Source organism: Phalacrocorax aristotelis, chromosome 1, assembly GCF_949628215.1.
Source record: "Phalacrocorax aristotelis chromosome 1, bGulAri2.1, whole genome shotgun sequence".
Classification (NCBI taxonomy): Eukaryota; Metazoa; Chordata; class Aves; order Suliformes; family Phalacrocoracidae; genus Phalacrocorax; species Phalacrocorax aristotelis.
In genome coordinates, this window is record NC_134276.1 from 110,929,386 (window position 1) to 110,942,440 (window position 13,055).

General features: G+C 41.5%; 1 protein-coding gene and 1 long non-coding RNA gene across 8 annotated transcripts; one reads left to right on the forward strand and one right to left on the reverse strand.

Annotated features, from left to right (window-relative positions):
- Positions 1-481: 481 nt before the first annotated feature.
- RBM11 (RNA binding motif protein 11) lies at positions 482-9,661 on the reverse strand. 7 transcript variants are annotated; one of them, XM_075101966.1, is made up of 7 exons: positions 9,528-9,609; positions 8,623-8,781; positions 7,279-7,671; positions 5,501-5,663; positions 4,451-4,529; positions 3,610-3,703; positions 482-1,696 (listed from the first exon to the last, which is right to left on the reverse strand). In XM_075101966.1, the coding sequence occupies exons 3-7, from the start codon at positions 7,279-7,281 to the stop codon at positions 1,364-1,366; spliced, it is 672 nt and encodes a 223-aa protein (XP_074958067.1). In that variant the 5' UTR covers positions 7,282-7,671; positions 8,623-8,781; positions 9,528-9,609; the 3' UTR covers positions 482-1,363. The 7 variants fall into 7 exon arrangements, with proteins under 7 accessions (XP_074958067.1, XP_074958041.1, XP_074958077.1 ...); XM_075101940.1 differs by lacking the exon at positions 8,623-8,781 and having other exon boundaries at positions 9,528-9,661; XM_075101976.1 differs by lacking the exon at positions 8,623-8,781 and having other exon boundaries at positions 7,279-7,667; positions 9,528-9,649.
- A 36-nt stretch (positions 9,662-9,697) lies between these two features.
- Positions 9,698-11,176, forward strand: LOC142061219 (uncharacterized). Its single transcript, XR_012662073.1, has 2 exons — positions 9,698-9,788; positions 10,090-11,176. It is a non-coding gene; the product is annotated as an uncharacterized LOC142061219 (long non-coding RNA).
- The last annotated feature ends 1,879 nt before the right edge of the window (positions 11,177-13,055 follow it).

Sequence of the window (13,055 nt, forward strand, 5' to 3'; positions counted from 1 at the left end):
AATCCCTTTGGGAAGTTATAAAGCAGCACCTTGAGAAAGTGATTTTATTAGCTGTGATTTATCAGACAAAAGAGAAATTGTTGCAAGCTAAACATTCTTCCATTTCTGAAACTCATTTGGGCTTGTAAAACATCACTTTTAAACCAGTAAACTTGGATATTCTTTCTCAATACTAGTGTAAGGATGAAAATTATTCCTTTCAAGCAACCCAACTTCATAAACAAGAAAACTGAGTTTAATAAAACCAAAATCCTTTCCTACTGTCAGGTTCAATTTGAAGCCTACATCTTGTCTGAAGACGACAACTTAACTTTAAGCAATATTAAATAGCCAAAATTTTAAGTGTTTTGCTTTCTTATAACAGGATCTTAGAAGTGTTTTACCTGTACTTGGTATTGCATAAGACAATGCCTCTGTATCTGTCTATAGGTTGTTGGTGGCAGTTGTGAAAAATAGAAAATAGGTCATTTGACTACTTGGATTCATCACAATATGATAGTTTATTCTTCCTCTGTTAAACAAGGAAAAAATTTTTCTTCTTAAGAGGTAGTACTAACTCCGCTGACTCATGCTTTTGTGCTAGCAGTTAAGATGAAATACTCATTACATTTTTCATCCATTTATTACAATGAACATTTAGGTTCTCAAATAAGCAAATAAAACACTAGAGAGTAACTTTATACAATGATGCATATATATATGCATGTAGTTCTAGTCAGTAAATAGCAGTCATAAAGTATGTACATTCATTTGAGTATTGATAAGTAAGTCTTGTAGTAAGTACAAATGCCCGTATTTTACCTCAGATTTACTACTGGAAAAAAACAGTTCCAGTAACCATACAAGGTGATCCTAACTGAAAGTAACAACAGAGCTAAATCAGAAAAAAAAGTTGTAGGTGTTGATGCTACAGTGACGAGCACATCTCTGATGTGGCACCTACAATTTCTAGCCCACTCAATTCCTCAATGGCTCTAGAAAATTCTTACACCATTCACAAAAATATATTCTGTAAGTGATACATATGCTTCATGAGTGGCTGAAATTAAGTATTTTCATAAAGTTTCTATATTAGTGAAATAATAGCTTTCCATGATTTCCTGGGAGGTGGAGGAACCAACTAGTTTTCTTCCTTTATTAGGAAAACTTTATCTTCTTAAATGTTTCCTACATCTTAAATAGTACTTTCCTCTTTAAATAGGTTAAGATGAAATAAAGTATCAGCATATTTTATGCATAACACATTTTAAAAATAATATGAATCTTGAGCATTCCTTTATTATTAAAGTGCAAAGATGAAAGATTAAATATCTCTCAAATAAAAATAGCAAATGTCATTAAAGTTGAATCCAGTTACACAGTATTAATGCGTCTTTTTCTTGCCCTTGTACTTTCTGTATTTCTGGTCATGGTCTCTTTGTCTCATTTTGTCATCCTCGATACTAGTGTCACTGTCACAACTTTGCTGTTCGTTCTTTCTTTTAGAGGTGTTTTCATCCACCCGGTACACTTCACAGTCACTTGAATGTGGCAGGGCCCATTCAAAAGAGCTCTGTGCAGAGTTAAAATTTGCAGCTTGATTCTGACAGGGAGAAAAGGATAAATTTGAAGGCAGTGGTGGAGCCATCTGATAGTAAGGAAATTGCTGACCCATTAGACTCCGTACTGTGTACTGTTGTGCTAAAACATGGTTCATCTAGAAAAACAGAAACTTGAGTTGTTAACATTGTAAAGGGGACGTTCTGAAGAGTTTAATTTTGCATGCATTACAGCTTATACAATGAAAATACTGATAAATGATAAAATAACAATACAGAATGTTTGAGAATAAAGCTTATATGTTTTATTATATCAACTAATGTAGTTGGAAAAAATAGAGTATTTTTTCATGGCAAAGTTAGAACAGAGATGTGATCTGATTTAAGATTAAATGCCAGTTAGTCCTTGTGTAAGGTAATCAAACATGGCATTTCATTTCTTCATCTATGTATTTTACAAACATTTCTAACTGCACTGCCTATTGTTAGTGTAAAGACATGCACATCTGCGATTTTTTAATATGGTTTAACTAATCTTAAAGTTAATGTGGAACAAGGCATTCCAACAAGGTATAGTGAATCCATAGGTCAAAGCACTTTAAACAATGCACTAAGTGCCCAGCTTATTGATACAGTCCCTACAGTACCCTAAGAGTCCCTCTCATACAACATGCACAGCCCAAATACAGAAATAGAATTACAAAGGTCAGAAGAGAGCGGCTTTCTACTGACTGGCAGTAATCAGAAAAATGATGGGGCTGAGTATGTTGAATGTGCAGGCAGACTCCAGGCAGGTAACCTGCCTGGCTCACCCAAATAAAGGCGAGGTCGATGTGTGAAGGCCTACATGTGATGAGATCACTTCTTGCTGAAGCTGCAATAGACTATTGTTGGAGGCATACTGCAATACCATCCCTCCTAGCAAGCAGAAAATGGGATGAAGTTGGTTGTGTGCTGGTCTGCTGAGTTTGGTCTCTTGGTGCTTATGTACTGCATTGCTACTGAGGAGTGGATTCATCGGTGAGCACAGTGGGGCAGCTGGTACACTCCCGAGCCTTCCAACCACAGCAGAGAGGATGGGAAAGTTTGTGCAAGCACCAGCTCTTCTGAGGACGCTGCCTGTGAAGACAGGAGGCAGGCCACCACCACATCTGTGCAACAGGGAACAGACCCTCTCTGTTCCCCTGCTCAGACTGCAGCTAGCTCGAGTAATCTATCCAGGCTTCACCCCTTCTACAGTTACAGAGGGCTGGCCATTCCCTAGTCAGACTGGGTGGCAGCAGTACTGTCCACAGTTGGTACCTCACATTAAATGTTGGGTTTCTTCAGTCCTACCGACCCATACTCATCAATGCAGAAGCTCCACGATGTGTTTGGTGAATAGGGTTTGGCCCATAGGCTGCCAGCTGAAAAGCCCGGTTCCCTTGCCTTGAGGAATATCTCAGACAAAAGAGATTAGGACAAGAATGGCCCAGTGCACCAGAGTCTGTCTGAGTGGAGGGAAGTAGAATACAGGTTCTCACTGTCTACTACTGTGAAAGTAAATCATGAATGTGAGAAATGCAGGGGCATGTAATGGTTCAGGCCAGAAACACTCAAACTATTGTTGCCCCAAGCTAGGCAGTGGTGATTTGTTGGGCAGATTTTAGGTTTGGTTTTAGGACATTTCAAATTTCTGCTGGGAGCTATGAGGATCCCCGACTGAATTAGCTGTACGTAAATAAGCTATTGCTTGCATGGTTGTAATTTTACTAGGTTAGCTTATGTCGCCAATAGGATTTGATTTGGAACATGGTACCAGAGAGAGCTGCATCTGTGGACTTGACATTTTTAGCCTCCCTAAGCTATACACCTTTAAGACATTTCTGCACTAAGAAAATAATTTGGTTTCGTAGATTCCCTGTTATTACAGTACCTTTAAATGCTAGAATAAATAGACTTAGTACTGTCAAAGTTAACAGCTAAAACCACATTTTGAGGCATTAAATAAGCACCGTTGTTTGCAGAAATGCAGAATATGTTCAAATTCATACAAAAGCTCCCAAATTTTTACCTTGTAACACAAACTTACCATCTTTTGAAAGCCTGAGTATTCATAAGGTAAACTATTGCTCACTGGAAAAGGAGTAACGGGAAATGGAGGATTCCTATAAGGCTCTTGATACCTAGGAAAAACAAGCAACCGTACAAAGACTACATGTTGACCACATACTGCTTACCAGCGTGTTAAGACTTAACTCTTGGGCTATAATGAGAATATTCAAGAGGAGACTTTAGATATTAACAACAGGACTTCCATGAAAAAACAGATAAAACAAGGAAAATACACCCAAAGGCTCACTTAATGAGTCATCCTCACATCTACTTAAGTGCAGACTCAGAGCAGTTCTGGATTTCACCAAGGGAGTTTAGCTTCCACAGAGAGCTCTGTCACGTTTGTAAATAAAGATGTTGAAACACTGAAAAATACTGAATCTGGGGTGTTCAGACTTCCATTATAACTTCCATTATATGCACTCATATGTGCATGACAGCTGCTTGTACATATACACACAAGAAATACAAACTCAGTGGGGTTTAAAAAGATAATCTCCATTGTCAGACTTTTTTTTCCCCTAACAACTGCAAACATTGTTAGTACAAACACCGTATTTCAATATTTTCTCATGATCCTGTATCTTGCAGAAACCCAAAGAGAATGGAAGAGTCAAGCTAACTCAACCTCTGGCAAACTAAACAACCAAATGCTAAAATTAACTACAGCCCGTTGCAAGTCATCAGTAAGGATGCAATTAAAGCATGCAACAGCTGTTTTAATGAAAAGCCTGAAGATTGGTCTACCACATCAGCCAATTTTCTTAGTAAGATTTTTTTTTTAATTATACAGTTAATTCACAGGTGATCTTTGTTACCTATATGAAGGTGAGTATAAGTCAATGTAGTTCTCAAAACCATGTGTAGGGCTGTTTAGTTCTGATGAGTGAGAACTCCCTGTAAATAAGACGAGCATAATGACTATTCAGTTACGACTATTCAGTTAACAAGTTAAAAACACAAAGCGTTCGGTGTCATCTGTAGGGTGCTAGTGTATCTGAGTTAGTATATAAAGGCAACATGCCATTTAATGGCAGATAATCTATAGCATCATTTTACTGCTTGAAAACATTTGTTTATCATTTATTAATTTACAGAAGCATAGATCGGGGCTGTTGAATTAACCATGAACGGAATAATTCCCATTCAGTTACAGGCACGGGAGATGCTTCTGATTTCAGGAACCTCAGCCGTTCTGCTAAACCCAGCAACTGCTCTGCACAGCCTTTGAAGTAAGGAGTGGTACAGTGCATAGTAGGAGCATGAGTCCTTAATGTTTGGGGCGCAAACGCTGCCTGATCATCAGCTTTCTAGGTTTATTTTCAAAAACATAAAATGAAGAATGTGACACTGATTTGGCTATGTTCTTCGAACTACAATCCCTTCCACTGAAAACAACAGCTCTGATAACTCTGTGGCTGTAGTATAAAAACTATCAAACAGCTTGGTAATTGCTGCACTTACTGAATCAACTTTTCCTGCCAGGTTGGTCACACCCCAACCCCTAAATGCAATGTTCCAAGTCATGCTGTTCTGAAGCAACCTATTGTATTCTCTTAGTAAACAAAAAATATGAAGACTGAATCCTTCCCTATGCAAAATCCACAGGAAGATTTTGTTTCTTTAAAAAATGGATTGTAATTTGTTCCAACTAAAAACCGTTGTCTTTGTAAAAGACTGTAGGATTCAAAAATAGTCATTAAAAAGAAATAATAAAAAATAAATTTTTTTATTTTTATAATATAAATATAATATATAATATAATAATAATACAATAATAATATAATAATAATATAATATAAAATAAAAAAAATTAAGAAGAAATTAAAATTTAACAAAGAATTCATCACCGAGACTACCGAACATACCAAACCTATACTGCACTTTAATTGGTCTTCCATACAAACGGATGCCATTCAGCAAAGCTATTGCGTAATGCACTGACTCTTCATGCTTAAAGCAGACAAATCCGAAAGACTTAGGTTTTCCTTCTTTGTCCTTACAAATCGTCACTTTGGTTAATGGTCCAGCCTGAAAGAAATTTGGATTATTTTCTCACAGAAATTAACAGAGATGGACAATTCATTCTATTTTGAATATTTCATACTGGAGCACATTTTGCCATAGTCAGACACAGTGTAAAGTTTCTCAGTATAAGAATCTCTACTTAATTTTGAAAAATGGCTCTCCACATTCCCCAAGCTCAAATTCTGAGCCTTCTACAAACAAAAATCAGCTCCACAAATGCTAAAAGGGACCCAAGCATCAGTCCATGGGTGATGTTTAGTCTTTAATAATCAGCTGCTTTAATAATACAGCTGCTAGTAAAATTATTACAGAGGTTTTTTGCACAGCTAACATAACTAAGCAAATTGATAATAGCAGCTATGTAAAAGCGACCTACTCCATTAATATGCTTCTATTTTACTGTTGCTTAAATTCCTAAAATGGGCAGCATCAACACTGTGGGAAAGCAAACCTGAACAGAGACTCGGGCTTCTGGAATCACCACAAAACAGAGTTTTCAGTACTGCCTAACCGTCATCACAACTGCATGGTAAGGGATCAAGAGACCTGATCATCTCATCAGATATAATGCACTGTCTCTGCCCACTTACCCCCTCCCCCCTAAAAAACCCTCAAACTCCACCAATAAAACAAAACTCCAAAACACACCCGTGGGCTGAAACATCTTCATTGAAAAGTTCCATCTCTGCCTACATGTACCATTTTAATCCTTGCATAGTATTTCTAGACCCAAATTAAAGCAGTGGTATTGCATAAATACTGGCTCCATTTTCAAAGAAACTGACATTTTCGTAATAGATAACAATGATTAATCTTCTCTACACAAGACAGAATTGGTGTATTAGTCACCAAATTAACTTTCTCATCAAAACAAGCAATGCATCTGTATGGCTGATTTAGCAGTGTAAAGAAACGGCCAACAGCAGTCTCCTGGCACAGCTCAGGGGCGTTAAGGATGCAAAAACTTAACTTCAGGAGGATATAATATCCAGATGAGCAATGAAGTGAATGTAAGTTATAAAAAAATCCATCAGTAAAAAAATTACTGAATGTCTAAATTCCTGTAGTAGATGGAGAAGTCATTGTCCTGAATCAAAATATAGCACTCACCAGCAGAACTGGCTTCCACTACTACTACAGTATGTACTTTTCAGTAAAAGTTGCTCAGAAGTTACCTATACCTTCAGGCGAACACAAGTCAATTTGTAACAAACAGCTTTACAGCAATTAAACTGCAAAAGCAGTTAAGCATTCAGAAGAAACACACAGCATATGCTCAGATGAAGGAAATAAGCCATAGAAAATAATCTACTTTATTATTCTGCATTCTCAACGATTACTCAAATAACAAATCTGCAGTTTGTCTGCTCTGAGCATTTAGAGTGATGATGTGGAGCCATCGCCCTTATTATACTCTCCATATTTTCAGACTGAAGATATTAAGGCCTGTTGTGTGTGATAATAATGTCTGATTGCCGTATGCTCTTGCCAGCTGTGCATAAACTAATCCTCAATTAATTAAGATGCTTTTGCTGAAAAATATAACACCCCCACCACCCAACCCTGGTGAAACCAGGGAAGTCATATAGACCAACGAAAAGGACCAAAAATAATGTACCATTTTTTATTATCAGTGCAGAGGGTGATCAGGCTGTACAGCAATGGATACTACCTACGTTGTCCTGTGCAGGGAATCTTCAACATGTTCATCTCTTCTTTCCAAATATCTTGAAGTTTGTTGGTTTTTGTGTTGTTGTTTTTTTTTGTTTTGTTTTGTTTTCCTTTGTTTAGGTTTGTTTTTTAAAGAAGGGATTTCTGAACTTGTTTATTTTTGCTTGAGTTGGCTCCTTAAGGCATTTTTGTTGTTCTGCACTACACTGCAGTTTAAAAAAAAATACACACACCCAGTCTTCTGATTATTATTTGCCTAATGAGGAAGATACGGTTCTTGAAGAACTAGAAGCAAACTCAAGTCCTTTGCAGATCAGTCTTTTAAATATGTAGAGTCTTCCTGTTCATAAATAAAAATATGAATAGTTTAGAAGCAGTAATAGATACTCGCTTGTAATTTGATGGGGTGAAAGTGACAGGTCAGGACTATGCGACAGCAGGAATACTGAACTGTACGCTTTCCAAGAAAGCACAATACTGCAGAGAGAAGCATATGCTGCTGCAGCAAAAGACAGAGAAACCTGAGGGAGAGCAAGATGAAGAGAAGGGAAAATGTAAGTAGGTGTTATTGGGATGACCAAAAGGCTCAGATAACAGTCAGCAGTTAGATGATTGCTGCAGATGATGTAGAAGAGTCATGTAAAACTGCATTCTGAGAGCATCTGCTTATTTTTATCACCTTTGTATCAGAATTTGTATGGTATTACTCATGTTCCCTAGTTAGATAAGCTTTCTTAACATTTACAGTCAAACAGCAGGCTACTGTTTAGTATTGGAAACAGGGAGGAATACTGCATAGAAAATAAGGGAAAACAGGAAACAACTGTTTCTTAGCTAATTTTAGGTAAAAGGTAAAAATTGAAAGTTAGGAAGAGATGGGAACAGCTGAAAACCCAAAGGGCTAGAATATACCAAGCAAAAAGGCCTTTCAATGCAGATGGGGTAGCATGCTGAGCACTTGCCTAGTTAACAAGACAAATACCAGATTAATCAGTGGAATAAAACTGGTGAATAGAAACGGTTCCAATTAGCAAATGAAATAGCAAGAGAACAGATGATTCTGCCCACTTTTTTTTTGGGCATGCCTTATTTTGCGAACTCACCAGAAGGAAGCAGGGTTCGTTCTGAAACTGGGGGAAATTAGTGGATGGGTAGAAGCAAGTTTATCGCCATACTACCAGCCTAACTGTCCTGTCAGAGCCTGAAGCCTTTTGGCTTCACAGAGGCTGACTGGATCATGCCGGGGGGGGGGGCGGGGGAGGGGGGGAGAAGACAAACCAAACACACACACCATAAACAAATACAGGAAAAGCCGCTAATCAGCAGCTATTGTCAATCCAGCTTGGAATGTGGTGCTTGTATTAGTGATGAAACGCTCCCTCCTCTCCATATCCTACCCCCTCTTTTCCTTCCTATTTTCAGGTTAATAAGCCTGGCTTAGTCAGCCATGCTGTCAATGCGAGATCAAAATTGAAGCCAAGTCAGTGCCTTAACAAAGGCAAAGGCAGTGCCTTTGTCGTTTTCTTTCCTTCTTGGCGCACCTCATTTCCAAAGAGTATTAAGCTCAGGTTTGAAACAGGCCCAACTACTTAGTATTTTCCCACCACGTCCCTGAAAACTCCACCAATGGAATCTCTGATACCTTCTCAAGCATTAAAGCACAACACATTTTGATATAAAGGTCACTCACAGGTGGAAGACCACAGCCCCACCTGCAGATCATTCCCGCTGCCTCCCAGCTGAACAGTTTCAACTTTGCTCAACCCATTTTCAGGTTTTACACTAACTTTTCTTCATATTAGTGATCACAATTTCTTGCTCAGAATAAATTTTAAAAGCGTAAAAAAGATTCTTTCCTGAGGGATTTTAATGACGTCTTTAAATTGTCTAACTCCCTCTCTAGCCTGGGGCCCACCCGTGGCACCGAAACCGGCACAGCCGGCAGGAGGTGCGGGGCGGCCAGGCGGGCGGGGTAGGGACCGCTCCCCGCCGCGCCCAGGGCCGCCGAGTCGCAGCGGCGACCGCCCACGGGCAATGTGGGGAAAGGGCTCCCGGCTCCCGGCTCCCGGCCCTCGCCTCATCCCGCCCCTGCCCAGCCCCGCCCGGCCCCGGGGACAAGGCGCCCGGCGGCGGCCCCGCCGAGCCCGTGCCCGGCCCGGCCACGCCCCTCCGCAGAGGCCCGCCCCCGCCCTCCACCTGCAGGAAGAGCTCGTAGAGGATCTCCTCCCGCACGCGGCTCTCCAGGTTCCCCACGAACAGCGTCCGGCCCGCCTCCGCCTCCTCGGGCCGCCCCGGCCGGGACATGCCGGCGCCCCTGTCCCGCCGGCGGGCCCCGCCGGGGAGGGGAGAGGGGCTGCGCTCCCGCTGCCGTAAAGCGCCGCGCGACGGGTCGCGATGCTAGGGAGCGGCCTCGGTGTCCTAGCAACGGCGGCGCGCCGGCTTCCCGTATCGCGCCGAGTGAGAGGGCGCGGCGTGGTGGGAGGGGCCGCCGGGCGGGGGCTGTCGGGGGCAGGCGGCGGGTGTCAGGAGGCGGGCGGTGACGCCGCCGCCTGGCGCGGGGTGCGGAGGCCCAGCGGGGGGCCCGATCGCGGCTGCGGCTACGCACGCGTTTTGTTTAACGGCCTTTCTGAGGGACGCTGGGCGAGCGGCGGGTTGGCGCCGGAGGGGGCCGGCGCTCGCTCCTGCCCTGATAACCGGGGGAGCCTCAACGTCCTAAGGCGCTTACTTCATTTTATTTTTTGCTTGACCGGCCCACCAGTGGAAGCGTGTGTCGCACAGAAATACGGCCTCGGGAAGAGGCCTGTGTGGGGCTGCCAGCCGGCAGCTGAAGAGCGAGAAGAGAACCTTGTAACCGCCGGAGAACCTAGCCGAGAAGCTCTCTTCTCCCCTTGCCACGCTGCAAGCGGGTGGGCACCGCAGCTGCTGGAGCCCGGCTGGGTGACAAATAACGTCAAAAACCTTTGAAGCCCTGAAGTGTTTTAATCATCACTATGATAAAGCATTGCAAGGGTTGCTAATAAAATACACGTGTTGGGTGTTGTACGTTTTTCAAGGTATAAAAGGAACTGGAATATGATCGCTGTCCTTGAAGTTGTACCCACATTATAACCTGCTGGTGCATGGCTGCTATAAACAGGTGTCAAGGACGTACACACACTGAATGTTCAGTATATATTTTTAAAGTGTTATTTTACAAAGGAGCACATTTGCGGAAGTCATCCTGATGATGGCTATGTGAAAAACAAATTTTTTTCTCCCCCGAGCATAGTTGATGTGCTTTCCCTCGATGCCTATTATTTTCAAATGGAGGCCTTGGTACTGACATGTCAAGTCTATTCAGAAAGGGATTATCAATTTACAGGAATTGCAGTCTTCAGTGTAGAATACAAAATGAGTCTTAAATTTCTTCCAGCCAGTCAGGGTTTTCCTCTTTGTAATCTTCAGACAGCTTTTTCCATAGTTAAACATACTGCATTCCAAAACCCAGGTGTGATTTCATCTCACCTGAAAGGGAGCAGTGTTCTTAATCTGGTGGTTAGAGAGGAATTTTTCTGGAGAAGTGGTTCAATTCATAAGAGAAATGAGAATTGTTATGAGAGTGGGATTTCCCAAGATTACAGAATCCTTGGGGGTAGTGAAAAAATTAGAAGGGGAAATACACTTACATGTGACCACAGATAAGGGTATCAAGTCTTGCATGAAAGCCGTGCTGTAATGTTTTCAGCTGTTATTTTATCAGAAACTTCTGGGGGTAAATCGAATTGTAAAAGTGCCATCCTGTTACCTGTAAATCATAGTAATCTTGTACTGTAATAAAGTGAAGATTTTTTAATATTTTTTTTTTTAACTGGAATACTTGGCCTGTCTTGAGGGGTTTTTAATAGCTGGTGGACTGTGGGTTGCCCCAAAAGCGTCAGGGTTTGTTCAGGAGGTGCTACTGTTACGGTCCTGAGTGCTGAGGGGGACAGTCAAAGACCTGAAGAGGCAGCGCTAGGATCCTCCACTGCTTTGCATGAGGCACTTTTGGAGCAGGTAGCTCTGAATTTCAGTGCGAGAAGAGGTGTATCCTTGTGGGAAAGGCGGTGGACATGCAACGTGCAGTGAAGCGGGGTGGGCAGTGCCCAAACTTCACAGTTCTTGCGTCTCTGTGTGACAGCGTGCCTGAAACTCAGTCGCTTTGAAGGATTTACCTGGGAGTGGGATGTCAGTAGAAACAACAGTGTAAACACTAGCCGTAGTTAAGGTTTATGAATTTCTAAGTGGCATAAGTGCCACTGTTGGTGAACAAAGTCCCCTTGTCATACAACAGAAAGGCGAGTCCAACAAGCGCTAGTTCAACATCCTGATTAATGCAAAACTTTCTGGGTGTTGACTTAGTAAAGGAGTCCTTTCCTGAGGCCGACTTCAGAGGGCTTTAAAACTGTTCCATGGGTTGTTATCGACATGGGTTGTGCTTTACTTACATGTGAGCTGGGCTTATATGTTTTCAGTTCAAAAGGGACCTTAAGATTTCCTTTCTTTTCCCCATTCATGTGTAAAAGAACAAGTGTTTGTTTATTCACAACTAGTGGCATTGGGTATATGTAAAGGTACGTATGTAAGATTTTCTAAGGTCAGGTGATTGGCTCTTGGATAAGCATGGCGGATATTTTACTATTACCAGTTTGTTTTTAGTGGTGTCGAGCTCTCCATGCTTTAACTTGTATATGAATGCATGCTGAGGCTGCCTAACAGGTGATTGCTTAGGTGCACTAAGTTTTTGTTGTAACACTGATCTATATTAAAAAGTAGAGAGGAGATAGAGCCAAATTGAGACTATACCATTACTTGTTCTAAGTAATATGTAATATTGGTAGGGCTGCACTTTTATAATAATAGGTGGGCAAAGTGTCAAAGAGTTGAGTTGAGGAAGGAAGGCAAAGTGATAACAAGAGCTGCCTTAGTGAACTTTACTGAGAACGGGGTGAGAAATTTGAGAAATGGAAGTAAAGTCATAAAAGGTCACTAGTTAAGCTGAGTTGATTTTCATATGAGTGGACATACTACATCTTCTCCTTGTGGCTCCATTCAGAGGGGCAGAGACTTTGAAGAGATTTCCTAAAGGCTGCCTGCTGCAGGAGCTTGTGTGGCACAGCTTTGTTGAGCTGCTAAGAATCATAAAGGCAGCTGAAGGGACTGATCACTTAAAAGTAAATAATAAAACATGCACGCACTCCCCTACCACCCCCCACCCCCACCCGCTTAACTGTTGCAGATGGAAAAGAAGGAGACCTAGACCTTGTGGTTAGAAACACTGTGAAGCATACACTGTGCAAAAAAAAAAAATTCTGGGATGCATCTCTCGTATTTGAGTGGTTATGGTTTGTTTTTCTTTCTCCTGCAGTGGAAATAAGTGGGGGCCAGATGTAGGCAAACTAAGCATCCAGACGTCTCACTTGAATAATGAAGAGTTTATCTGCCTCTCTGCCTCACCATGAGCTCTGAGAAACTGAAGTTTGTCCTCTTGTATTTACCCAGTGAATTGGTTTGTAAATAAATGAGCTTCACAAAAATAAATGTTTCTTCATCTGTTTTGTAGTTGAGGACACAGAGGGAATGAAGTTAAGTTACGTACCCAAAATGTCCAGCAAGTCAGTGTCTGGGTGAGATCTGTGGGGCTCTAAGCTCCATCTCTCTCCCATATAAGCGCTTTCACAGACCTCCTCCTGATGTAGATTAGAGAAT

Bases quoted from the DNA above. Each gene is read 5' to 3' on its own strand.
- RBM11 (XM_075101931.1), bottom strand. From the start codon at position 9,635: ATGTCCCGGCCGGGGCGGCCCGAGGAGGCGGAGGCGGGCCGGACGCTG. The intron at 5,664-9,527 runs GTGGAGGGCGGG...AATTTCTTTCAG, and splicing joins TCTACGAGCTCTTCCTGCAG to GCTGGACCATTAACCAAAGT. The intron at 4,530-5,500 runs GTATGTTCGGTA...TCTTATTTACAG, and splicing joins TAAAGTGCAGTATAGGTTTG to GGAGTTCTCACTCATCAGAA.